Source organism: Cyprinodon tularosa, unplaced genomic scaffold (assembly GCF_016077235.1).
Source record: "Cyprinodon tularosa strain WSP-4 unplaced genomic scaffold, ASM1607723v1 ctg1117, whole genome shotgun sequence".
NCBI lineage: Eukaryota > Metazoa > Chordata > Actinopteri > Cyprinodontiformes > Cyprinodontidae > Cyprinodon > Cyprinodon tularosa.
This window is the reverse complement of record NW_024037913.1, coordinates 145105-170326: the sequence shown is the minus strand read 5'-3', so window position 1 is coordinate 170326 and position 25222 is coordinate 145105. Positions and strand designations below refer to the sequence as shown.

The 25222-nt window shown below is 41.6% G+C and overlaps 1 protein-coding gene across 1 annotated transcript in view; it reads left to right on the top strand.

Moving 5' to 3' along the window:
• Positions 1 to 24328, top strand: part of myo5c (myosin VC) — a 33005-nt gene extending 8677 nt beyond the window's left edge. The window contains exons 14-40 of the mRNA XM_038299219.1: positions 3068 to 3151; positions 3309 to 3440; positions 3520 to 3617; positions 3709 to 3795; positions 3887 to 3998; positions 6673 to 6884; positions 6967 to 7132; positions 7214 to 7360; positions 9220 to 9384; positions 9506 to 9599; positions 11039 to 11102; positions 11263 to 11537; positions 11621 to 11684; positions 11764 to 11844; positions 13092 to 13272; positions 13369 to 13462; positions 16568 to 16631; positions 16709 to 16877; positions 16965 to 17049; positions 17130 to 17222; positions 18216 to 18370; positions 20952 to 21038; positions 21138 to 21288; positions 21371 to 21656; positions 21732 to 21906; positions 21993 to 22073; positions 24095 to 24328. Coding sequence (XP_038155147.1) covers positions 3068 to 3151; positions 3309 to 3440; positions 3520 to 3617; positions 3709 to 3795; positions 3887 to 3998; positions 6673 to 6884; positions 6967 to 7132; positions 7214 to 7360; positions 9220 to 9384; positions 9506 to 9599; positions 11039 to 11102; positions 11263 to 11537; positions 11621 to 11684; positions 11764 to 11844; positions 13092 to 13272; positions 13369 to 13462; positions 16568 to 16631; positions 16709 to 16877; positions 16965 to 17049; positions 17130 to 17222; positions 18216 to 18370; positions 20952 to 21038; positions 21138 to 21288; positions 21371 to 21656; positions 21732 to 21906; positions 21993 to 22073; positions 24095 to 24247 — 3555 coding nt within the window. The 3' untranslated portion in view covers positions 24248 to 24328. The remainder of the gene's footprint in view (positions 1 to 3067; positions 3152 to 3308; positions 3441 to 3519; positions 3618 to 3708; positions 3796 to 3886; positions 3999 to 6672; positions 6885 to 6966; positions 7133 to 7213; positions 7361 to 9219; positions 9385 to 9505; positions 9600 to 11038; positions 11103 to 11262; positions 11538 to 11620; positions 11685 to 11763; positions 11845 to 13091; positions 13273 to 13368; positions 13463 to 16567; positions 16632 to 16708; positions 16878 to 16964; positions 17050 to 17129; positions 17223 to 18215; positions 18371 to 20951; positions 21039 to 21137; positions 21289 to 21370; positions 21657 to 21731; positions 21907 to 21992; positions 22074 to 24094) is intronic.
• Positions 24329 to 25222: the final 894 nt, after the last annotated feature.

The window sequence follows — 25222 nt, the reverse complement described above, 5'->3', positions numbered from 1 at the left end:
AAAGTTAAAAGAACAATTCTTCCCTGCAAGTGAGAGAACGGTCTGTCTGTCAAAAAAGGAAAAAAAATTTGATCCAAACAAAATAAGAAATGATCCTGTGAATTAATTTCCCACAAAATAGATGTATGATGATAAAACATGATTCCATATTTGATAAAATTAAGTGTTCAACAAGAAATGTTTCTTGACGTTTGAGCGTTTCTCTGCTTGGATTTCAAATACCACTCACCCCAACCATATATAATGTTTTTATAATTTTATGGACCCGGTGTTCTGTCAGACCAGCATACCTATAGCCAAACTAAAGTTTATCCCTTTAGTTCAGAGGTCACAGATTAGCGGACCAGGGTCTGGATCCGGATCAAACCTGATTTAAAACATTTATAAATTACCGCATGTTGTCCGAAGACAGTGTCTAATTTCACTTGCTCCTCTTCTCCTGTTAATACGGTAAAGCCCTGGGGAGCGTCCGGCTCCAGGCTGCGCGTGATCCAAATGAGCCAATGAGCTGCTGTCAGTCTGGGTTGCTGCTGCTGCTACTTTTAGACACAGCAGGCAAACCTGTGGCAAGCCGGGCGATGGGAAAGAAGGAGAAGACCATGAGAAAAAGAGAGCAGAGAAAGCGTGGACTGCTGGAAGAACTGCGGTGAACTGGTGAAAGAAAAGTGAAATGGCGTGCTCAAAGATGACCCTGCACATTTAGAGGATGTTTGGCTCAACCTGCTGCTGTGAAGCAGGATTCTCCACCATGAACAGAATCAACAATAAATCTGGATCCAGGCTCAAAATGAGCTCCTTGATATGTGCTTGAGAATGGCTTAGTCTCCGGTTAAACCCAGGTTTAAAGCCTCGCAGGGCAGCCTAAAGCCCACTGCCAACATTAAGACAGAAAAAAGAAAGGAAAGAACAAACCATCAGTTCAGGTGTTTGATAAAATATATGAATCAGAAATTTTTCTATATACCAAACTAAACGATTGTTGTTCTCTACTTAAAAACGTACTTTAGATTTTAAAATGCTTAACTTAACTACCTCAACAAGCGTTTATCCCTTTAGTCATGTACAAAAAACTATTTAATTACTTACTTTTTGGTGTTTTTAAAGCGTATGGCAATCATATCTTAAATTGCTTTTTTTTTAAATGACTTAAGCGATACACGTCCATTGAGGTAGTTCAAAGTCTATTTTTTGTACGAAACAAAAGGTATAAACACAAATCTGACGTCTTGCGCATGCTTATTGGCTAAAGGTATGATGGTCTGACGGGGTATGCTCATCTGACAGAACACCGTATAGCTAACAGATTCTGCAGAGTGGGAGAATAGAGCTAGAATGAAGCAGAATGATGAAAAAGGGATCCCTATGTCCTCCAGCAGTCTAAGCCTATAGCAGCAGAACTATACAGGTGCTGGTCATAAAATTAGAATATCATGAAAAAGTAGATTGATTTCAGTAATTCCATTTAAAAAGTGAAACTTGTATATTATATTCATACATTACATACAAACTCATATATTTCAGATGTTTATTTTGTTTAATTTTGATGATTACAAATGACAACAAATGAAAATCTCAAATTCATCATATCAGAAAATTAGAATATTACTGAAGACCAATAAAAACAAAGGATTTATAGAAATGTTGGCCAACTGAAAAGTATGAACATGAAAAGTATGAGCATGTACAGCACTCAGTATTTAGTTGGGCCTCCTTTGGCCTGTATTACTGCAGCAATGCGGCGTGGCATGGAGTCGATCAGTCTGTGGCACTGCTCAGGTGTTATGATAGCCCAGGTTGCTCTAATAGTGGCTTTTAGCTCTTCTGAATTGTTGGGTCTGGTGTATTGCATCTTCTTCTTCACAATACCCCATAGATTTTCTATGGGGTTAAGGTCAGGAGAGTTTGCTGGCCAATTAAGAACAGGGATACCATGGTCCTTCAACCAGGTACTGGTAGCTTTGGCACTGTGTGCAGGTGCCAAGTCCTGTTGGAAAATGAAATCTGCATCTCCAAAAAGTTGGTCAGCTGCAGGAAGCATGAAGTGCTCTAAAACTTCCTGGTATGTGGCTACGTTGACCCTGGACCTCAGAAAACACAATGGACCAACACCAGCAGATGACATGGCACCCCAAACCATCACTGACTGTGGAAACTTTACACTGGACTTCAAGCAACGTGGATGAAGTGCCTCTCTTCTTTTCCTCCAGACTCTGGGACCTTGATTTCCAAAGGAAATGCAAAATTTACTTTCATCAGAGAACATGACTTTGGACCACTCACCAGCAGTCCAGTCCTGTTTCTCTTTAGCCCAGGCAAGACGCTTCTGACGCTGTCTGTGGTTCAAGAGTGGCTTGACACAAGGAATGCGACAGCAGAAACCCATGTCTTTCATACGTCTGTGTGTGGTGGTTCTTGAAGCACTCACTCCAGCTGCAGTCCACTCTTTGTGAATCTCCCCCACATTTTTGAAGGGGTTTTGTTTCACAATCCTCTCCAGGGTGCGGTTATCTCTCTTGCTTGTACACTTTTTTCGACCACATCTTTTCCTTCCCTTCGCCTCTCTATTAATGTGCTTGGACACTGAGCTCTGTGAACAGCCAGCCTCTTTAGCGATGACCTTTTGTGTCTTGCCCTCCTTGTGCAAGGTGTCGATGGTCGTCTTTTGGACAACTGTCAAGTCAGCAGTCTTCCCCATGATTGTGTAGCCTATAGAACTAGACTGAAAGACCATTTAAAGGCTTTTGCAGGTGGTTTGAGTTAATTAGCTGATTAGAGTGTGGCACCAGGGGCCATCAATTTTGAACCTTTTCACAATATTCTAATTTTCTGATATGATAAATTTGAGATTTTCATTTGTTGTCATTTGTAATCCTCAAAATTAAACAAAATAAACATCTGAAATATATGAGTTTGTATGTAATGTATGAATATAATATACAAGTTTCACTTTTTAAATGGAATTACTGAAATCAATCTACTTTTTCATGATATTCTAATTTTATGACCAGCACCTGTAGAGATAGCTCAGGATAACCTGATGACGCCTGTTTCTATCTCCTGCTGGCAGGTAGAATACCAGTGCAGAGGTTTTCTTGAGAAGAACAGAGATGCTCTTTATGAAGAACTGGTGGACACAATGAGAGCCAGTAAGGTGAACTAATTTATAATAATTTATATTTAACTTAATTCATAATATTCATTAAAAAAAAACATAAATCCTGTTTCTGTAATAGAAGCTATGCGGAGCAACTGTTTGTTTTCCCCCTAATCTTATGAGATTTTTTTTTTTTGTTTGCGCCTGTTATCAGTTTCCTTTTCTAGCAAACTTTTTCCAAGAGGAGGAGCAGAGTTCAGCAAACAGTAAAGGCGTCCGAGTCAAAGCAGCCAGGCCACCTGTGAAACCAGCCAATAAGCAGCTCAGGACCTCAGTGGGAAATAAGGTCTCTTTGTTTTTAATTCTAGAAGGAACCAAGTTAGTATTTCTTGCACCTTTATCCTAAACTTTGTGGATTGATGCAGTTCTGCAGCTCCCTGTCTTTACTGATGGAGACGCTGAACGCCACCACACCTCACTACGTGCGCTGCATTAAGCCCAATGATGAGAAACTCCCATTTGAGTACGTTCTTGCGAAACTCTGTTTTGAACATTTTTCTCTCTGCCCACCAAAGAATTTCCACAGGATGAACTTGTTTTTGTGTTTTTTTTAGATATGACTCAGGGCGAGTGGTGCAGCAGCTGCGGGCCTGTGGAGTACTGGAAACTATTCGGATCAGTGCACAGAGCTACCCATCCAGGTGACTTTTGTTTGTGAAGTTTACAACACATCTGTGTCTCTAAGCTCTCATTGCTGACTCGGATGTTTTTGTTGTTGTTGTTTGTTTCCAGATGGACATACATTGAGTTTTACAGCCGATACAGCATCCTGATGTCACATTTGGAGGCAGACCTCACTGACAAAAAGGAAACGTGTAAAAATGTCCTGCAGAGATTGATTCAGGTTCGCTATGATTGTTATGAAGCATCTCTAAGTTAGAAAGCTCATTGGTGTCATGATTTTATTCTAAGATCTGACCCACATGCGGAAGACCAAACGGAGAGACTAAGGGAAGGTTTAACAGGTTTATTGAGAGCTGGTAGAGATGGGTCCAGTGCTGCTCTGAACACTGGCGAACCGGGACTGAAAAGTGAAGGGGAAGTTCCTGTGGTTAGTTCAGGCTTTGTGGGAAATTTTAGCTTCGATTTGCAAAAGGCAATAGAGGCAACAGGACTCACGTTTCCAGTAAAGGTGTCTTTCTCTGAATCCTGTCGGTGTGGGTTGTTCCGGTAATTGACTTGCTCGTTGGAGGGCGGACAGGGTTTACCCAGGTTGAGGTGTTTCCTTGATGAACGGAGGAGCTGACTGCCACTTAGATTTCCAATGGTACTTTAACTGATTCTTGTGGAGATGAATCCCCTGCTCAGTGTGAAGCTCAAACAATCCTTTGGGGAAAAGTAGATCCAAACCTCCTGTTTGAATCCCCAGCTCAGTTTGAAGCTCAGCAAAACTCAGCTTGGCTAGGGTACCCAAAACTGGCAAACACTCTGGCGTCGAGGTAGTGGCAGTCAGCAGCTTAAGAGTCCTCCGGTAATGAGGCAACCATCCCCAGGTGTATGAAAGGGCCAACGAGAACCAGGCGCCACCTGGTGGTGGAGGGAATACACACAAGAACACAACCCACACAAACTGGATTCCTAACAATTGGAAACTGTGTGCACAGCTCATTCCGGAGGTATTGCCACCCCCTGAGACTTGTTTCTATAAATTGTCGCATTTCAGTTGCAGATTTTAGATATTTTTATTAAGCAGACCAAGACAAAGTCCTTTATAGAAATGAAGAGGAAGAAAAATAATAAAATATACATCTTTAAAGCTTTATAGATAAAACTGGGTGCCTTTGGTCTGGAGATCCCTTTGGGTGTCTGGGGGTTTGAGTCCCCCGACGCTTCCCTTGGTGCTCTGGGGGGGTGCGTCTTTGGCTCTTCACAACCACTATTAAACATTTTCCCTCTGGATAAACTTTACATGCACAGTGCACTCTCACAAACAACTACAGGTGCTTTGCTCCAGGAACTTAGAGATTCACTTCCATACAGAAAGTCTGCTCTATACATGTCAGATTAAATAATACTACTTATACTTCAGCGATAGCATCAAGGTGCAACTTTATTGGATCTCTTATAATTTATCCGTTGGTTGTGCTGTTCTTTTTCCATCTCTTTGCAGGTGATGAAGCAGACTGAAGATGTTTTATCGTTATCTCCCTTTTATCTCCTCTTTCTTTCATATTTTCTCCTTTTTCCTTTTCCTGTAATACTCCCTGCATTAATTATAATAAAGCTATTTACATGCATAAATCAAGAGGAACACTATGGCGATAGCTGTACTGCTTCACTAACGAGGCAAAATCTATTGATGCCAAAATTAGGCTCTTTTTTTAGCATCAAGGTAGTTATTCTCATTGCCAGCCCGCCAGACAGGACACTGAGAAAAATATCTATATATTATCGTTACAATTTCAAATACGGCTGTTTTTCCTGAAAGCCACAATGGTTTGTTGGAGATCGGCTCCATCTACATGCCATTTCCATGGCATTCGCTGCATGATAGTCCCACCTCTATGTTTCAGAGTAGCGTGTTTAGGACATGGGGTTTTACCTTTTGGCCAGTTTGCTGTCTGGTATACTAAACACAGCTTGTTTTTGGCCCATTTGACCAAAGCATCTTGGTGTAGATGTTTAACTAGTCCTCTACTTGGCATTTTAAACTCCATTCCACAGGATCCTACAATTTTCAGATGTGTCCCTGGTCAAACACACCTGAATCAGCTGTCTAAATTACCTCAGTATTGAGTAAAGTTCTCCTAAAGATCTGCAGCTGGTGTCCTGTATCAGAAACACATTGGAAATGTGTGGTTTGTGGCAAACAGGAAGTGTTTTAAATCAATTTCAGTCATTTGTTGTTTTTTTTCTCTTCTCCTTAATGCCACATCTTGGAGGTTACGAATAATAGTTATTCCTACCTGAGCTGTGTGTTCCTGCAGCTCCTCCAGAGCAGCCATGAGCCTGTCATTAGCTCTCTCTTTGTTTAGCCTTGTAAAAACCTTATCATTTTTCCTAAACGTCCTCTCTGAGCAGTTTACTATGCTTCTTGGTCTTCATAATGCTTCATTTATGGTTTTCTAGCAAACATTAATAACAAAGTTCTTATGCTTCGTTCAGACCACAAACAATTTCAAAAACAAAAAAGCTCCTGCTGCTTCATTTCTGATGCTTCAGGTCAGACCTCCAGTAAAGTCAGTCCAGATGCTTCTGCTGCTCCTGTATTCAATGCCAGAGAGCAGCTTTGCTATATTAGCTGTGATCAGTGAGATGCGTCAAGATCCTTTGCTCCAGCTGCTTAAGAAGCGCTTCAGGACCTTTTGATGCGCCTTGATGCGCGCCAACAATAGACTTTGCGCCATTACTTCCTCTATTAAGAGAAAAAGAGGCTAATGTCAACACTTTTTCTTGTATTTTCTTGTTTTTTTTTTTTCCTTGAACTGGTTGTTTTTCCCAGCAAAAGGTGCAAACAGTCAATTCAAAGCTTTTGAAGACTTGCAGGAGGACCAATGTTTGTAAATGTTCATTTCCAGGACTCCAACCAGTACAAGTTTGGCCGTACAAAAATCTTCTTCCGAGCCGGACAGGTAGCTTACCTGGAGAAGCTGCGTCTGGATCGACTGCGGGGAGCATGTGTGACCATTCAGAAGCATGTCCGAGGATGGAGCCACAGGAGGAAGTACCTGAGGATAAGAGAGGCAGCCATCATCCTCCAGCAGTACATCCGAGGAAAGAGGACAATCCGGTGAGGGCTGTTCCCTTACAGTACCTGGGGTTCTGTTGAGCAACATGTTGCCAGAACTAAACAGATTTTGCTAAATTGACAGTAAAACGGTGACTGCTGAAATACTGAAGCAGGGCTGGGCTGTGGTGGTGATCCAGAGACACTGGAGAGGCTACCGCACCAGACAGGTCTACCAGATCCTCCGTCTGGCCTCCATCACCATCCAAGCCTTCACCAGAGGCTGGATGGCCAGGAAACGCTACAAGAAGGTCTGAGACTAAGAGGAGCTGTTAGGCTCTGATTTATTAAAACATGATTCTGCGTCTCTGAGATTTCATCTAACTTTACAGATGATGGAGGAACACAAAGTTGTGGTTCTGCAGAAATATGCCAAAGCGTGGCTGGCCCGGCGGCGCTTTCAAACCATGCGTCGACTCGTGCTCAATGTCCAGCTCTCCTACAGGGTGCAGCAGCTCAGGAAGAAGAATGAGGAGCAGGTGAATATCCTTCATATTTAATGTTCAGCTACAGGAGGCGATTTACCATTAGGCTATACTAGACAGTTACCTAGGGCCCCAAGTTCCTGGTTTCTCGAAAGTATCATTGCTAATTAGTTAGCAACTTAGGGCTAGCAGGTTACCAATGGGAAATTCCATTGGGACCAAGTAGCACTAAATTGGTGACTTAGAAACGACGCTGTCAAGGAACGCTATGGACAGCGGAAACATGCAAGAGGAGGAGAGTTTAGTGTTGGAGGTCGTTAGCCAGGGTGCCAACGTTGGCCCGTCTGTGGCAGCCAGGGGCTAACGTTGGCCCGTCTGTGGCAGCCAGGGCTAACGTTGGCCCGTCTGTGGCAGCCAGGGCTAACGTTGGCCCGTCTGTGGCAGCCAGGGCTAACGTTGGCCCGTCTGTGGCAGCCAGGGCTAACGTTGGCCCGTCTGTGGCAGCCAGGGGCTAACGTTGGCCCGTCTGCAGCAGCCAGGGGCTAACGTTGGCCCGTCTGCAGCAGCCAGGGGCTAACGTTGGCCCGTCTGAGGCAGCCAGGGCTATCGTTGGCCCGTCTTCCGGCAGCCAGGGCTAACGTTGGCCCGTCTGTGGCAGCCAGGGCTAACGTTGGCCCGTCTGTGGCAGCCAGGGCTAACGTTGGCCCGTCTGCAGCAGCCAGGGGCTAACGTTGGCCCGTCTGTGGCAGCCAGGGCTAACGTTGTCCCGTCTGTGGCAGCCAGGGCTAACGTTGGCCCGTCTGAGGCAGCCAGGGCTATCGTTGGCCCGTCTTCCGGCAGCCAGGGCTATCGTTGGCCCGTCTGCGGCAGCCAGGGGCTGACGTTGGCCCGTCTGTGGCAGCCAGGGCTGACGTTGGCCCGTCTGTGGCAGCCAGGGCTAACGTTGGCCCGTCTGCAGCAGCCAGGGGCTAACGTTGGCCCGTCTGTGGCAGCCAGGGCTGACGTTGGCCCGTCTGTGGCAGCCAGGGCTGACGTTGGCCCGTCTGCAGCAGCCAGGGGCTAACGTTGGCCCGTCTGCAGCAGCCAGGGGCTAACGTTGGCCCGTCTGAGGCAGCCAGGGCTATCGTTGGCCCGTCTTCCGGCAGCCAGGGCTAACGTTGGCCCGTCTGTGGCAGCCAGGGCTAACGTTGGCCCGTCTGTGGCAGCCAGGGCTAACGTTGGCCCGTCTGCGGCAGCCAGGGGCTAACGTTGGCCCGTCTGTGGCAGCCAGGGCTAACGTTGGCCCGTCTGTGGCAGCCAGGGCTAACGTTGGCCCGTCTGTGGCAGCCAGGGCTAACGTTGGCCCGTCTGTGGCAGCCAGGGCTAACGTTGGCCCGTCTGTGGCAGCCAGGGCTAACGTTGGCCCGTCTGCCGCAGCCAGGGGCTAACCTTGGCCCGTCTGCCGCAGCCAGGGGCTAACGTTGGCCCGTCTTCCGGCAGCCAGGGCTATCGTTGGCCCGTCTGCGGCAGCCCTCTCTCGGCAAAGCTGTGTGTTAAGTACCGTTGGCTATGATGGGGATATTTTTGTTTTATTTGGCAAAATGTACATTTGATTCGTGTTTGTCTGACTGTGTTTATTATTAATCCCCCACTAAATGAAAAAAGTGATTGTCAAGGGCCCTAAATTTCCTAAATCCGTCGCAGCTTTGTGAATAATTGTCATTTATACATAAGGGTTTGATGGCTGCAATAAGTATGATTCCATTGATTACTAGGGTCATAAATCATTTTCAACACACATAAAAAAGTATATTTAATTAGTTACATGTATATGTTAATATGCATACTCCTGCATTGTTTACTATCAGAGACAATCTCAGTCTGCCGGGTGTATGAATAGTTTTGGGATAAAATGGAACTGACTTTCCTGACAGAACAAAGAGAACCGAGGATTGATGGAAAGACTGACTAGCCTGGCCAGCACTCATTCCCAAACAATGGACAGAGTTCGCAGTCAGGAGGCGCAGCTGGAAAAAATAACCAACCTGAAGGCCTCTGCAGAGGAAAGAGAAAGAAAAGCAAGAGAAGAAGCCAACCTGGTTTGTCTCAATATGAATAACTTTCATAGCGATATTTGAATTCACTGCTTCTTTTTGTTAAAATTTTTTTTGTATATTTCTAAATGAAATTTATTTGTTGTTTTTTTTATTTTAACTTTAGACAATTAATCAGCTTCAAAAGCAAATAGAGGCTCTAAAGCTTGAAAAGGAAAACATGGAGAAAAAGCTTGAAGCTTCCATCAAAGAAACCAAGGGTAAAAAGGTCTTTATATAAAACTTATCGGAATTTATGTTTAAAGTTATTAAAGGTGGGTAAATATAACCAGGACTGCTAGATAATACGGGAATCGTTCGGAAAGTTTTTTTATGAATAGAAATGCAGAAATCTTTCTGATTTATCCAATTATTTATAAACTACAGCAAACAGGAGGAACTTCCATAAGTTTCTGTTACTCAGCCGGTTTAAGTACAAGAAACAAGATCAGTAAGGAAGAAACAAAGGATTGGACTTATTAAGTCCGCATTTAGTTGCGTTACTCATTTATTGGATAGATTCTTTTTTTTTTAAATGTATTGTTTTTTTTATTTAATTTTTTTTTTTTATATATTTTTTTTACAGATTGTTTTAAACGGATTATAACTTTTTTGATACCATTTTCCTTTGCAGCTGTGTTTGGAGCTTTTAATAATTTCAAAAAAGTTGAAAAAAAAAAAACAATCCTCTGGACTTTGTTTCCGGGTTTAGAGTTCGCTTCCAACCCAGGAAGCTTTTTCAATTAAAAATGTCAGAAATAGCGTTGAGTTCAACGCTATTGAGTTTAGAGATATACGAGTTCTATTTCTGACGTTTTGAATTGAAAAAGCTTCCTGGATGGGAAGCGAAACGTCTTCAAATTTGAACAAAGTCCAGTGGATTGTTTTTCAACTAATTTGGAATGACTGACCTGGATGACCAGTTTTAATAATTATAAACAATTCCAGCCCTGAAAAAAAGCTGTATTTTAAAAATAAGAAATCTGTTTCCATAGGTGATGGATGCAATTTCATTTAGAAATGTTGTTCTCATAGCAGCACGGTTTTTTATATTACATATAATCTTAAAATCTACAGATATATCTCTTTAGTGAATGTTTCATTTAAAGGTCATAAGGGGCTTTTTAGCGGGGAAGGAGAAATGGGGGCAAAACCTGACATTCAAGGTCTTTAGAAAATGTACGTATAATTTAGTGAGCTCCAGTTACGACCAGCTCTCTTACTATGATGTATTGTAAAACATAACAGCAAATAAAAATCACACTAAAGTAAAAGTTCTTACTCCCTGCTTTTCTTGATAAAATTACATATTCCATGAGGAATTAGTGAAAAAGACGAGCTTTATGAGTTAGTGGCAATAAAATCTGTTTGCAATTTGCAGCTGTGCTCTGAAGTTCCAAAAGATGCACCATTACCCTTAAATAATTTCTGTAAAGAAATTTGTTTTTTACAATAAAGTAAAATGACTCGCATACAATGGATTGTACAGGCACTTTGCAATGTTATTTTTCATACTCTATATATTAAGTTTTGCTAAGTTTTTTCTAACGTTTTTATAAACTAGTGCAACCTTTCAGTTTGCATTTTTTACAGAAATAAAGGATTTGAATTGAATTTAAACAGTAACTCCTGCATGTTACTGCTGTGTTACATCTTACAGAAAGTTTTGATCAAGTGAAAATGAGCCTTCAGGAAGAGAAAGAAAATGAAGTCCGACTTAGAAAGTAAGTCTATTTAAAATGACTTAATAAACGTTTCTTGAGCCAAAAATTTTAACTGTTTCTTTTGTGTTTAATAAAAAAAAAAAAAAAAAAAAAAAGAAGACTAAATAAATCTGCAGCAGGTCAACTGTGATTCAACTGATCACTGCTGGTTTTACTGTAGAATTGCAGAAAACAACATCGAGATCCAGAGATATGATAACGAGAAAGAGCTGGAAACTTTGAAGGAGGAGATAAAGCGATTAAAAGAGGAGAGAGTGAGTCTGAAGAGGAAGATGGAAGAGGGAGCACAGGTGAGCTCTGACCTGCAGGAACAGGTCCTTCAGCTCACCAAGCATGTGAAGGTCATCCCAGAGCTGCGCAGAGACATGAACAACTTGCAGAATCAGAGGGATAACCTGGACCGCAGGATGAAGGAACAGTCAGAGCAAACAAGAGGTTTACAGATGTTACGCTAATTTTTTTTACCTTAATCTCCTCACAGAAATAAAGTCTTTAAAAATAATTAAATATTGTTGCAGCGAAAACCAAGGAAATCATAAGACAGCTGCTTGGCGGTGTTGTTGAAGAGGAAAAAATTGGAGGGTAACTTATTTGGGTTTCAAAAGTTTTAAATTTTTATAACTTTTTCAGCATTTTATTTTAACTTCATTTTTATTTAAAGGTTTATTCCAGACGATTCTGAGAAGATTTATGAACCAGATGATTTACATGAAGCTTTTGAGGGTCTTCAAAAAGCTACAAGGTAAAGAATTCAACGTGAAATCGTTGCATTTCTGTCCTCTGCTTTGGTTAAACTGCTAAGATGTCATTTTAAGGTCAGGGGCGGATTTAGGAAATTTGGGGCCCTAAGCAAAGATGGGCAGGGTCCCCATTCTCCAGATAGAGAAATGTTAATAGAATAGACATCCATTATCTGTTCTAGGTTGTGTCCCTCTCTTCTTGTCCCTTTTCTTCTTGTTTTCCTCTCTATGTTTTGTACTCAGCTGACTTTTCATGCTGTCTCTAAAGGAATGAAAGATTTTTTCCAAGCACTAAGCTCACTTAGCTGATTGCTCCTTCCTGTGTTTCCAAAAAGGCCAAAGTAAATAACCCAGTCCTTCTTTTCACTGTAGACAAGCCATGATCTGCTTCTCTGTTCTCCATTTTTCATTTGGATGAAATAATGGCTGCATGAATCATGACAGCAGACAAGATAGAGGAGAGCAGGAGGCGGGGTTACCAATCTACTCGCTCTGGAGAGCAGAGTTCGCTGCTTTTAGATGTTGTCTCCAAAGTCTCCAGTAGCAGAAAAAAGTCTCTAGATTTGGCGCTAGGAGCTTTTTAGAAATCAAAGTGCTAGAGGGGTCTGAAAAGTGGCTAAATATAGCGACTAAAGCGCTAAGTTGGCAACACTGCTCTTTGCATGGTTTGTTTTCTTTTACATGTAACCCAGGGACTTGGGGCCCTAGGCAACTGCCTCCATTAAATATGAAGGATATTCACCTGCTCCTCATTCTTCTTCCTGAGCTGCTGCACCCTGTAGGAGAGCTGGACATTGAGCACGAGTCGACGCATGGTTTGAAAGCGCCGCCGGGCCAGCCACGCTTTGGCATATTTCTGCAGAACCACAACTTTGTGTTCCTCCATCATCTGTAAAGTTAGATGAAATCTCAGAGACGCAGAATCATGTTTTAATAAATCAGAGCCTAACAGCTCCTCTTAGTCTCAGACCTTCTTGTAGCGTTTCCTGGCCATCCAGCCTCTGGTGAAGGCTTGGATGGTGATGGAGGCCAGACGGAGGATCTGGTAGACCTGTCTGGTGCGGTAGCCTCTCCAGTGTCTCTGGATCACCACCACAGCCCAGCCCTGCTTCAGTATTTCAGCAGTCACCGTTTTACTGTCAATTTAGCACAATTGCAAAAAACTAACAAGTTTTATGGGGCCCCAAGAACTTGGGGTCCTAGGAAACTGCCTAGTATTGCCTAATGGTAAATCCCCTCCTTGTTTAAGGTTAATGGAAAGCCACCAGAGGGAGCAGAAGGAGATGTATGAATCTCAGCTGGAGGGCCTGAGCCTGAAAGTGGACCACCTTCAGAATGAGAACAGCAAGCTGCAAAATCTTTTCCAGGAAAAAAGTAACATCAATGAGGATATTCGCCAAGAGGTGTCCAGGCTCAGCAGTGAGAACTCTGTACGCTCCGCGCTTCATTTCATCACCAAAATACGACGTTAAACAGCTTAAATGAGTTGATGCAAAGCTTTGATGGTGTTTTACTCCAACAACCAGGTCATACCAGAGCTGAAGCTGCAGGTTTCTGAGCTGCAGAGACAAAAGCAGGAGCTTGATGTCGTTGTCAAGGAGCAGAGCTGCGAGTTAGCTGGTAAGGTTCATTTTTAAAGCTATTCAACTCCAGGATCAAGCCTTTCTAATATCTAGATCAGGGGTCTGCAACCTTCCATATCCAAAGGGCCATTTTGCCCTGACTCATCGGCGTCGCCAGACCCCATTTACTGGGGCACGTGCCCCAGTATAAATGAGCTGTGACCCAGTATAAATCTCATGAATATTTGCAACAGTAATACATTTTTAATACATCAATTAAAATATTTCCAAAGGGAGGAGACGTATATTTCTACTCCAAATTGAGGATGTAATAGCGCCCCCACGTCCGCGCAGGTCACTGCATGAACTGCAGGTAAATTAACGCGCTGCTTTCAACTGAGTTGGATGGGACACTGTGCGGCCGCGACGCATTTTTAGTTCTGGTAACGTTTCTTACCTGTCAGTTTTATTATTTTCCCAGTGAAACCACATGATTTATAGGCTACTAACTGAAAATTACCGCATTGATGTGTAGATGGATATCAGGAAATTCCTCACACGAAGCAGAAAAACAAGATGAGAGAGAGGGAGGTAAGGTCCTGGGATGAATTAGTGATTTAAGCTAAATTACATTAGCAACGTTATAGGCAATATGATTGATATTTACATAAATATAAATTTACGTTTTTTAATGTTTGCTGTAGAGAATGAGAATGAAGGTGCTGGATGGTCCTAAACAAGTGAAGTTGTCCCACCATCCCCAGGACAAATTTGGAGTAAAAAAACATTCATTTAATTCAAAATGGTTTAAAAACTTTTCCTGGTTGTAAAAGAAAGCCTTGTCATCAAGGATAAGCAGTGTGTTTCCAACTTGCTCGATAACACCATGTTCCCCACACTAACGCAGATCATCCAGATCTCCATCACCATCCCAGTCTACAGCTGGAGTTGTGAAAGGTCATTCAGTGTGTTGAGAAGGATCCACACTTGGCTGAGGAGCACAATGGGACAAGACAGGCTCAATGATCTGGCTATTTTATCAGTTGAAAAGGAAGAACTTTCTAAGCTGAGTCACAGTCTAGTGATTGACCGCTTTGCAAAAATGAAAAATAGGAGGTACACTTTAATGCTCATAAAAGAAAAGAAAAGCTTAGTTCAGGTTGAGTTAAACTTTCCCCCGAACTAAAACTCTGTAACCTAGGAATTAATGATTACTTCAGAATGTGTATAAGGAAACTTTTTATTTGTCAAAGTTGTTGATGTCTTATTTTTTATAGCTGCAATGTTGAAAATGTTCATGTTTGTTAAAACAAATATGCTCTTACACTCATTATTATCTCAACTGGTAATTTTGGTAGGAATGTATCAGGGTTGGGCAGTGTGCTTGTCTGTATTTGTGTATGGAAGGAGGGACATATGCGGTAGGGGGCCAGTGCCCCAGTAAAGCTTTGTGCCTAGCAACGCCCCTGCCCTGACTCCAGCTAAATAAAAATAGTTTAGAGACACAAAATATTACATGATTACGGCACTAGTGGCTCGTTTTTATGACAGTAGGCTGACAGAAAAGAGGGCCTGAGAGGGGGGGGGGGACATGAGGCAAAAGACCACAAGCCGGATTCAAACCCGGGTCGGCCGCGTTGACGACTAAGGCCTCCATTAATGGGTTCTGCGCACGGACCACTGCGCCACCTGCACGCCCATGATTTTATTTTATTTAAAAAAAAATATTATTTTTGTTAAATATCTGCCATAAGAAATATGTTGCCATTTGAAATAACCTCTTAGGATTCTTTGCTTTTAAAATAAGGAAAAACATGAAACAATTCATAAAACTGAAGCATGGATTTTTTATTTCCTGTAGGATATTATTTGATGTAAAAAAAGAACAATAAAAAAAACAATAAAACACCTCGTTTCCAAGCTAACTGAAGCAAAAAATGGCTCTAAAAACATATTTCTGGTGCTTTCCAGTCTAAGGTATTTGTTGTTAAAGTACATTATTTAGTTCTTTCCATCATTTTTAGCCACTATTAAGAGCTAATGTAGAGGGTCCAAAGAGCCACACGAGGCTCTGGAGCCGCAGGTTGCAGACCCACGATTAGATCAGTCGTCACCAACCTTTTAAAGGCTGACTGCTAATTCATGGCTACCGAGTCATAGGAAGGGCTACCAATACTGACCTATGAACTGGAGGGATCAGTGTTCACCTGCAGTAAATCTCATCCATAAAAAACTCATTTTTAGGGATGCACGATATTGGGATTTTGGCCGATATCCGATATGCCGATATTTTAAAACTCATGTAGCCGATAACCGATATCGATACCGATGTAAAAGCTGGACAAAAATAAGTAGTCATTGAAAATAGCAGTTTTGTTATCCATTTCTGACACTTTGAAAAATAATATACTCAAATATATTTTCATATGCTGATATCATATTGATTTTTAAAAACGTGGTATCGATCTATTTTACTTTCAAAATCTCGTGAAATTTCATCGTTCTGTTACAAACTCTCGTGATATTTTGCAAATTCTTGTGAGATTTTGTTAGTAAAATAGATCGATACCGCGTCAATATATCAACATATAAAAATATGGCAACATTGGTGAATTTTCGGGGGATTTCGTAGCATAACGATGACATATAGCAATATTTCATTAGTAAAAGAGATTGATATGGTGTTTTTAAATGGCAATATATCAGCATATGAAGATATTGGGATATTTTAATGGATCAATATTTTTTCCTTCGTCTTTAGAAGTTTTTAAGTCTGTAAAAAAGAAGTTTTTGAGGAAGAAGAAGAAGTAGTATTTTATTTTTTTTAGACTTTAGAAACTCAGAAGCTGATCAAATATCGGGTTAAATATCGGTGGGGTGGCCGATGTCCGATATTCAGTTTTAAGGCCGATACCGATAGGGGGCCGATTATATCGTGCATCACTACTTATTTTATTCTTTTATTCATTTCTAATTTTCTTTTTAATGTAATTTTGAAACCACTGAAATATGATGAAATAGTTAACATGATGAAATAATACACAAATGATTAAAAAGAAGAGCAACAGAATAACCGCTTTGGTGACCCCTGATCTAGATGATGTTTGAGTTTTTTTTAATCACTCTTTATCTGACCTTTTTTTTCTTTCTCATATAATGAAAGAGAAAAATAATGAGATCAGCACCATTCTCCACAAGAAGATCGCAGAAGAAAGCACGCAACGCCGGTAACATTTATTTCACCGTTTATTTTTCTCACTCAGAGTGCTGAATCATAACTTCCAGCTGTCTTAATGCATTTTAGGCACTTTGAGGAGAGGGCCAAGGAGCTGGATGAGACCAGGGAGCAGCTTCAGGGAAGGATAGAGGAACTGGAGGAGGAGAACGAACACTTGAAAAGACAGCAGCTGATGGAGGGAGAAGTGAAAAGAAAGCTGCGAGAGGAGGCGTCACAGTTAACCGCCGAAAACATGGTGTGTGAGAGAGAGAGCCTCCTAGGTGAAGGGTTACTGTGCGAAAAGTTAAAAACCGACGGTTATTAACGTGTCATTAACACGCAGGACTTGGAGGAGCAGCTTGACCAGAAGGAGCGATGCATCAAGAAACTCCATAAGCAGATAAAGAGTCTGAAACACTCACAGAGAGGTGGAGTTATATTGTCCTTCATACATAATGGAAATAATTTAATTTCACAATGTTTATAACGTATGCTGCTTCTCCCACAGCGAAACAAAATCCCGCTCTTCCTAAAGAATACCTCGGCATGTTGGAGTATAGGAGGGAGGATGAAGCAAGGCTCATTCAAACTATCATCATAGGTATGCTGCTGAAGATTCTCAGTCATCCAGGTCATAGTCATTCCAAAAAAAGTTAGAAATCAATCCTCTGGACTTTGTTTCCAAGTTTGAAGACGTTTCTTTTCCATTCAGGAAGATTTTGTAATTCAAAATGTCAGGAATAGCGTTGAGTTCCAGGCTTTATAGCAGGGGTAACCAATTAAAATCAGCGGGGCCAAATAAAGAAAATCATCAACCAGTAAAGGTCCGGAGACATTTTCATATTCAGTACTTATTCGGTACATTAAATTTGCATTATAATGCATATGCAGTACATTCAAGAAAACGACATTTTGAATTTAAAAAGCTTCCTGGATGGGAAGAGAAACGTCTTCAAACTTGGAAACAAAGTCCAGTGGATTGTTGTTTTTTAACTGTTTTGGAATCATCATAGTTAAGATTAGGGGCGTGCAAAATAATCGTCATGATGATGCATCGTGATTCTAATTTTCGTCATCGACTGCATCGATTCTTGACGCCAAGTATCGATTATTAATTAGAAAAAAATGAATAAATAAAATTGCATGAATGGTTGGCGAACATCAGCCAAAAACAAGTGTAATACAACTTCCAGTCCAGTAGATGTCGCTGCCTTGTGTCACAAGCATTTCCGGCCGCGGGATACTGCGCCGAGTCATTCATAAACCAAACACGGAGGAGATTGAGAAACTTCGTCCGGCTCCATCACATTTCAAATTCGATGTTTGGAAGCATTTTGGTTTTAAAAACAAAGGTAAAAATGAAGTTGATATATTGTTACAGTAGTATTTGTTTTCATGGCAACACCTCCAAAAGTCATTTCAAAAATACAGCTATGTATGAATGCATCGCAATAATTCAAGTATCGTGATGCATTGTGATCGAATCGCATCGTGACTTCTTTGGCAATACCAACCCCTAGTTATGATCTTCTAGTTAATGAGCTTTCTTTGAATTTCAGTATAATAATGATGATGTTCTCCTTCATTTTAACAGACCTGAAGCCCAAAGGTGTGGTGGTCAACGTGATCCCGACTCTGCCAGCTTTCCTCCTGTTCATGTGCGTCCGTCATGCCGACTACCTGAATGACGACAACAAACTGAAGTCTCTGATGAATTCCATCATTCAAGGGATCAAAAAAGTCACTGCGGTAAAACTGGTTTTCAGTCTGTGTACTAAGATCCATTTTATTGAATATAGTCTGCGTGTAAAGATGCATCTGCACCCGATGTTTAGACATCGTGTAGAAAAAACGTAATAATTCGTACAGCAATTTTCAGTACATGTAAGAAAACAACATGCTCTCGTCATGAGTGTTGTTTTTAAACTCTGAAATTCTTCTAAATTAGTTTGGCCCACGTATTAGAAGCTATACAGTAGCAGTCATTCAAAATGGCCCTTCCCAGTCAAAATCCCCTCCACTGGCCTTCTCCTGGACGTGGATATGTTTTTACTTTTACTCCACCTGAATTACAGGCTCTGGACCAGGACATGACGCTTCTCTTAATGTCCACAAATCATGACTGTCAAGCTTTTCAGTAGCTGCAACCCACCATTGAAAGGGCCGGACCCATGACATTAAGAGTATAGCTGGATTTACTCAGACAAAGCAGATGAGACTTTTTCCATTCTTTTTATTTCCCCATTTTGTGGTCAGTCTCAACAGCAGTCGGGTAAAAACCTTCGGACAGAAAGACAGTTACGCCTGTTAGAGAACATATACTACTAAGGAAACACAAACTATAAATGAAATCAAAATACTTGAATCAATCTAATTTTCATATACGCATGACAGTTTTACAAAATGTACCACAATATTGCTAACCTGACTCCACCAGATGGATTTGCTCCGCATATCCATCTGGAAACCTTCCGTTGAAGTAATTTTGGGGAGGGGCAAAAATACTGGTTAGCTGATTGGCCTATGTTGGTGATAGACGGGCCAAATAAACCAATCAGATCAACGAAGCATATGACGTACTAACAGAGCGACGACGAAGAGGAGCCAATTGATAGATCAAACTCTTGCTGAAACCAGCAACCGGAGAAGAGCAAAAACTTCTTTTCCTCTGAGAAAAGCCTCCAGAGCAGTGTTTTGCTCTTCTTTCAGTGAAGAAATACTCTGTAATTCCCATAAAACTTGCTCGATAGCCACGCTAACGCTAGTTTCATCGGCTGAAGCCGCCATGTTCTTTAGACTGAACTGTCGCGCTTCTCGTTGCGTCACACCTCAACCCGCCTCAAAGCCAACGCTGATTGGACGTTCGTTGGGTGAACGGCTCCAAATTTTCTTTAACGGAGAATCTCCAGACTGATCTGCGAGTGAAACCTTGAAAGCTCGCGAGATCAGGATGGTCTCACCAGGCTACAATATTGCACCTTGCCCAGACATTTAACCTTAAATACCATATAGCACAACCTGAAAAAGCACAACATGGATACACAAAATATTTACACCACTGCAGACATTTTCAAATCGAGGAGCATAAATCAAATGAGGACGACTTCTCTCAAATTACACATAATTAAAGAGCAGTAGCAGTAAGATCCTGTACCGGAAAGAATATTTTAGTACAAAGATTGATTTTTAAAAAGGAATGTTAGAGGACCACTTAAGGACCAGCCAAGGATGCCACTGTTGGCCACTGTGCCGAAGACATAAAACTCAAAGAAATTGTAATGATGACCTGCGCTGGAACAGATATGGTTACTGATAGGTCCTTTGGATCTATTTCATTTTTTTTTCTTTACAAATTCAGTTTTACTAATTATTTAAAAACTATAAGGTGATAAGACTAAAGTGGTATTGAGATAGGATCCCTGTTTCATCTGCTAAAGTTTTTTTTTTTCCAGAACAAATAAAAAAAAAACCTAATTTTTACTGCTGAATCTATCAGTTTTCTTGAGTTCTAAGTTATTTTAACTTAAATTAAGTCAAAAATATGTAAAATTCCCTAAGTTATGAATGTATATGGACCTAGTAAGACATAGAATTTTAATTCAACCTAATTAAATAGAAACTTCACTTTATTCAGCTGTCTTAAAGGTATACTATGCAACCGGTGTTGATTTTCCAGCGAGGCTCCCCCCAGAGGGTGAAAGTAAAAGTGCAATGTCGTAAATATGCTCAGCTGGTTTCTCCGTCAAGCCAGGCGCGGTTGTTTTGAGCTTAGCAGGCGAACGCAACGAATCACCGTGTCTACTGCATTAAGTGACTATTTTGTTCCAATTTTCGAGTTTGAAAATTCTCGCTGGTTCCGCCATGATAACGCCACTGAGCTAGCAACGAGCATGCCTTTCACTGGGGGCGTGTAGCAGTTCTCGCCGTAAAGCAAGACAGACTCTCGTGACGCACAAGACTTCTGAGCCTGTGGGTGCGGGCCGAGGGCTCCTGCAATTGCAAGTACTGTATTTCCCCTACAGACCACCAGGGCGGCAGAGAAAACCTTTGTTCGACCTGAAATGACTCATTTAATCATCCAAAACGTTATGGAACACATTAATTAACTAAAAAATGTTGCATAGTATGCCTTTAATATATTTTAATCCCTTTCCCTGTTTTTTATTTCATGCCTTTTTGTGCCCCCATGAAAACACGCTGCTACCCTCCACCCCCCTCGGCCCCCCTGGTACATCTGGTCTAGAACCGCCTCTGTGTGTTGACTTCTAAGAATGAAAAAAATCATTAAATCCAAGCATGCTGAGTTGTTCCTGACATTCGTCTGTTTCAGGCTTACAAGGAATTTGAATCTTTGTCCTTCTGGCTCTCCAACACATACCAGCTGCTCAACTGTCTAAAACAATACAGCGGGGAGGAGGTGAGCAGTTCCCCGACTCTTCTGGTCTAACCTGTCTAAACTCTCGCCTACAGTGGAAAGTATTTTTTTTTTGTTTTCCATTGTCTCTTCTTACAAAAGGAGTTCCAGAAACAGAGCACAGCGCGTCAGAAAAAGAACTGCCTGCAGAACTTTGATTTGTCCGAACACAGACAGATTCTCAGCGACGTGGCCATACAGATCTACCATCAGCTCATCTCTGTCATGCAGAAGACCCTCATGCCTACTATCGGTGTTTTACCCAAACCCTTATTCTATATTTTTGTTGGATTTTGATTCCTGTAGGTTAACACCTGTCGCATGTCTTCTAACAGTGCCTGGTATGTTGGAGCATGAGAGCTTACAAGGAATTTCTAGCATGAAACCGACCGGCTTTAGGAAGCGTTCCAACAGTATGTATAAGGACTCAGAGAAATACACCATCTCCTCCATCCTGCAGCAGCTGTCTGTCTTCCATTCTGCCATGAGCCACCACGGCATGGAGCAGAGCCTGATCAAACAGGTCGTCAAACAGCTCTTCTTCCTGGTTGGCGCCACCACCTTCAACCACATCATGCTTTGCAAAGACATGTGCTCTTGCAGGAAAGGGATGCAGATTAGGTTTGTTATGGCAACATCTGCATGAAGGGTGGAGGAGAGATTTGATGTTAAAAAAAAGTTTCACTTTTCTGTTAGATGTAACATCAGTTACCTGGAAGAGTGGCTGAAGGAGAATGAGCTCCAGAGCTCCGGGGGCATCGATACGTTGAGGCCTCTGGCTCAGGCTGCCTGGCTGCTGCAGGTCAACAAGTCCACTGATGAAGACGCTCAAGAGATTGCAGAAAATTGCACTGAACTAAACCCTGATCAGGTACAGTCACTGATATCCATCCGTGTCCCGTTGCTTTTTTGACGTTTAGGCAATACTTAAAACTTAACTTGTATTTAAATTTCCAGATTGTTAAGATTTTGAATTCCTACACACCCATAGATGATTTTGAGAAGCGAGTGACCTCATCGTTTGTCCGCAAAGTTCAGGTAAGCTTTGCTGTTTAGTCAGGTTTAAATGAGCGGAGTCTCTTCTGATTACAGGTTTAATTAAAGGAAAAGTTCGGTCGGCGAGGAATAACCAATGGATCATTATTTATACCTAAAATCTAGTGATGTTATGAGATGAGCCGAGGCTTCGACGCGTGTGTCGAGTAATGGAGGGGGCGTTTCCCCGAAGCGCGTGTCGAGGCGTGATTCGTTTAGAGGCGGGGCTAAAATTGATGACGTCCAAGGCCTCGCTACTGTGATACCACGTGACCGCTTCGGGAAGCGCAAGAATTTTACAGGCATCTTAACAGCGTCAGTGTTCAGTCAAGATGTGGGAGTTTGGAGGAGAGATGCTGTCAAGGGGCATAAAGTTTGGATAGATTCTAAGAATAAATTGGTTGGAAAAACAACCAATCTAGTTGCTTAAAACAAATTTGGTTAGAATAAACAATGTAATGATCAAAATTTGAGCAAACCACCGAACAAAGTCAGTGTTGACACGTCACTGTTAAGTAGTATTTTCTCCTTGCATTGGTTATCTACATAGGTGGCGACATCTGTTGGAGACAGATTCTCATTCTTTAAGTTGAGCGTTTAAGACCTGTCTTTGACTTTTGAAAGTTGCGATTAAACTGGCTGATGAAACTAATTTGCATTGTTTTGCCCGAGTAAAAATATAGATTGGGTAAATTAGGTCTGTTTAGTCAAAAGATTGGTTGAAAACAACTTCCAACCTGATTAAAACCAAAAAACATGGAAAAACGATCATGTTTGAATAAAATTGACTAACACCTTTCATTTTTCTCATCATTGCTCATCAAAGTAATTTCCCTCTGGGATTATTAAAGTATTTCTGATTCTGATTGCCCAATTTGCACAAACACTTTCACTGTCTGCTTGAGTTTATTTCACTTAAATGGCAGAAAAACTGTAAACCTTAAATTATTGTTATAAGAAATTTTACGAAAAGAAAATTAGAAAATATTTTATTATACACACCAACCATTAACAATTTCAAGGGGAACTTGAAAGGGGAAGAAAAGAAAAACAGCTGCAAAAAAAACCCACAGATTTTATTACAAACTGTAGTTCTGCTGTCCACCAGTAGGTGGTGACATGTTCACACGAAGCCTCGTGAACTGTGGGGATCGTTGAAGCAATTTGGCCAAACGGTTCAATGCCTCATGAGGCTTCATCTCACCATCACTACTAAAATCTAATACGTTTGCAGCGAATTAATGAATTTAGTGTTAATCAGTAAAAAATAAAAACAATTTTCACCGTGATCACTGAGTCTGGGAGCGGCCATTTTTGCCCAGATATAGTAGCCCCTCCCTCCTGCCATCTTCCAGCAGTGACGTCACGGTGCGGTAAGCCTAGCGCCATTCTCCCCGCTTTCCAAGCTAAATCAATGGGAACTACTAGACACATCTGCAATCAACAACAATTATTGAAGACTTCCAGAGGACTTCACCATTGAAATTCACCAGAGCTATAGTGAAACTGACAATGCCCACGTGCATGGCAGCTGGATGCTGGAATACATCGGGTAAAAGTGAAAAAAAAGAGTTATTCCACCTTTCTGATTCCTGATCCTCCACGGACGGGTTGGTCGTTGGATCGCCAACTTGAAGAGGGAGGATTTGCCATCGAACTTCTGGCCAGAGAAAAAACCCGTAATATGTAGCCAACATTTGGAAGAAGAATGTTTTCAAGATGACTTGGATAATAGCGCGTTGTGACAAACACCAGATACAGCACTGGGACTTGATCAACAGCCGATACCGCACCGTGACGTCACAAACCAGTAGGTGGCAGTAGTGTTCTTTGACAAACATGGATGCCTCCAGTAAAGAACATTCACATGAAAATTACTCTGAATTAAAAACACTGATCATTTATTGAACAGGATGTAATATTTTCATTTTTAAAGTACTTTAAGAAGTTAAAATTCTGAATGTGAGCAACTTTTCCTTTAAATAATGGCCTGAAACGGCGTGTAAATGTTCTCTTTGCTGCAGTCCCTCCTCCAGGAATATGAAGGCTCTACACAGCTGATGCTGGACACAGATTATCGCTTCCAGGTGACGTTTCCTTTCTGCGCCTCATCAACAGCTTTAGAGTCCCTGCAGGTTCCCAGCAGCCTTCGTCTGGACTTCCTGACTAGGATTTGATGATGGGAACCTTTAACCTTTTACTCAACATGAATCGTACTCAAGTCTTACCTCACTGTATATAAGCACTTCTTTGTATGTATATAAGAGGAAGAGCTAGAATTTGTATGTAATATATTATTTAAAATATTTGAAGACCTATGATTTATTTACCTTTGATTTTTAGACTTTGTATTTCTAGTTTTATCTTTTTGTCAGTGTTTTACAGCCTCTTCACTGATTGGGAAAACAAAACTATTATGTTGCTTTAAATAGTAATTAGAGATACAAATAAAAATGAACTCTTTTCACTTTCATGATCTTCATTTGGAATTCTCTGGGGTTACAAACTGACATTAGTATGAAGATAAAAGATGAGTTCATTTATAAATTCAATTCATTCATTTATCTAAGGAAAACCAGCTGATTGCATCGACTCATTGACTCTTCAGCAATCCCTCACACTGAGCATGCTTGTAGCGACAGTGGAGAGGAAAAACTCCCTTTGAACAGGAAGAAACCTCCAGCAGAACCAGGCTCAGTGTGAGCGGCCATCTGCTGAGGCCCACTGGGGTTCAAGGAGACAGAAGCAGACATAGAAAAAGAATCCTTTAGGGCAGGGGTGTCAAACTGGTTCCAGAAAGGGCTGTGTGGCTGCAGGTTTTCTTTCCAACCAAGCAATACTACACCAGACTCCATTCATCTCATCAAGTGAGTCAAATCTAAACATGATGACTTGATGAGATGAATGGAGTCTGGTGTGCTATTGCTTGGTTGGAAAGAAAACCTGCAGCCACACGGCCCTTTCTGGAACCACTTTGACACCCCTGCTTTAGGGTTTATCTTTAGCCTCATGAGACCATCCTGATCTCGCGAGCTTTCAAGGTTTCACTCGCTAATCAGTCTGGAGACTCTCCGTTGAAGAAAATTTGGAGCCGTTCACCAAACGAACGTCCAATCAGCGTTGGCTTTGAGGCGGGTTGAGGTGTGACGCAA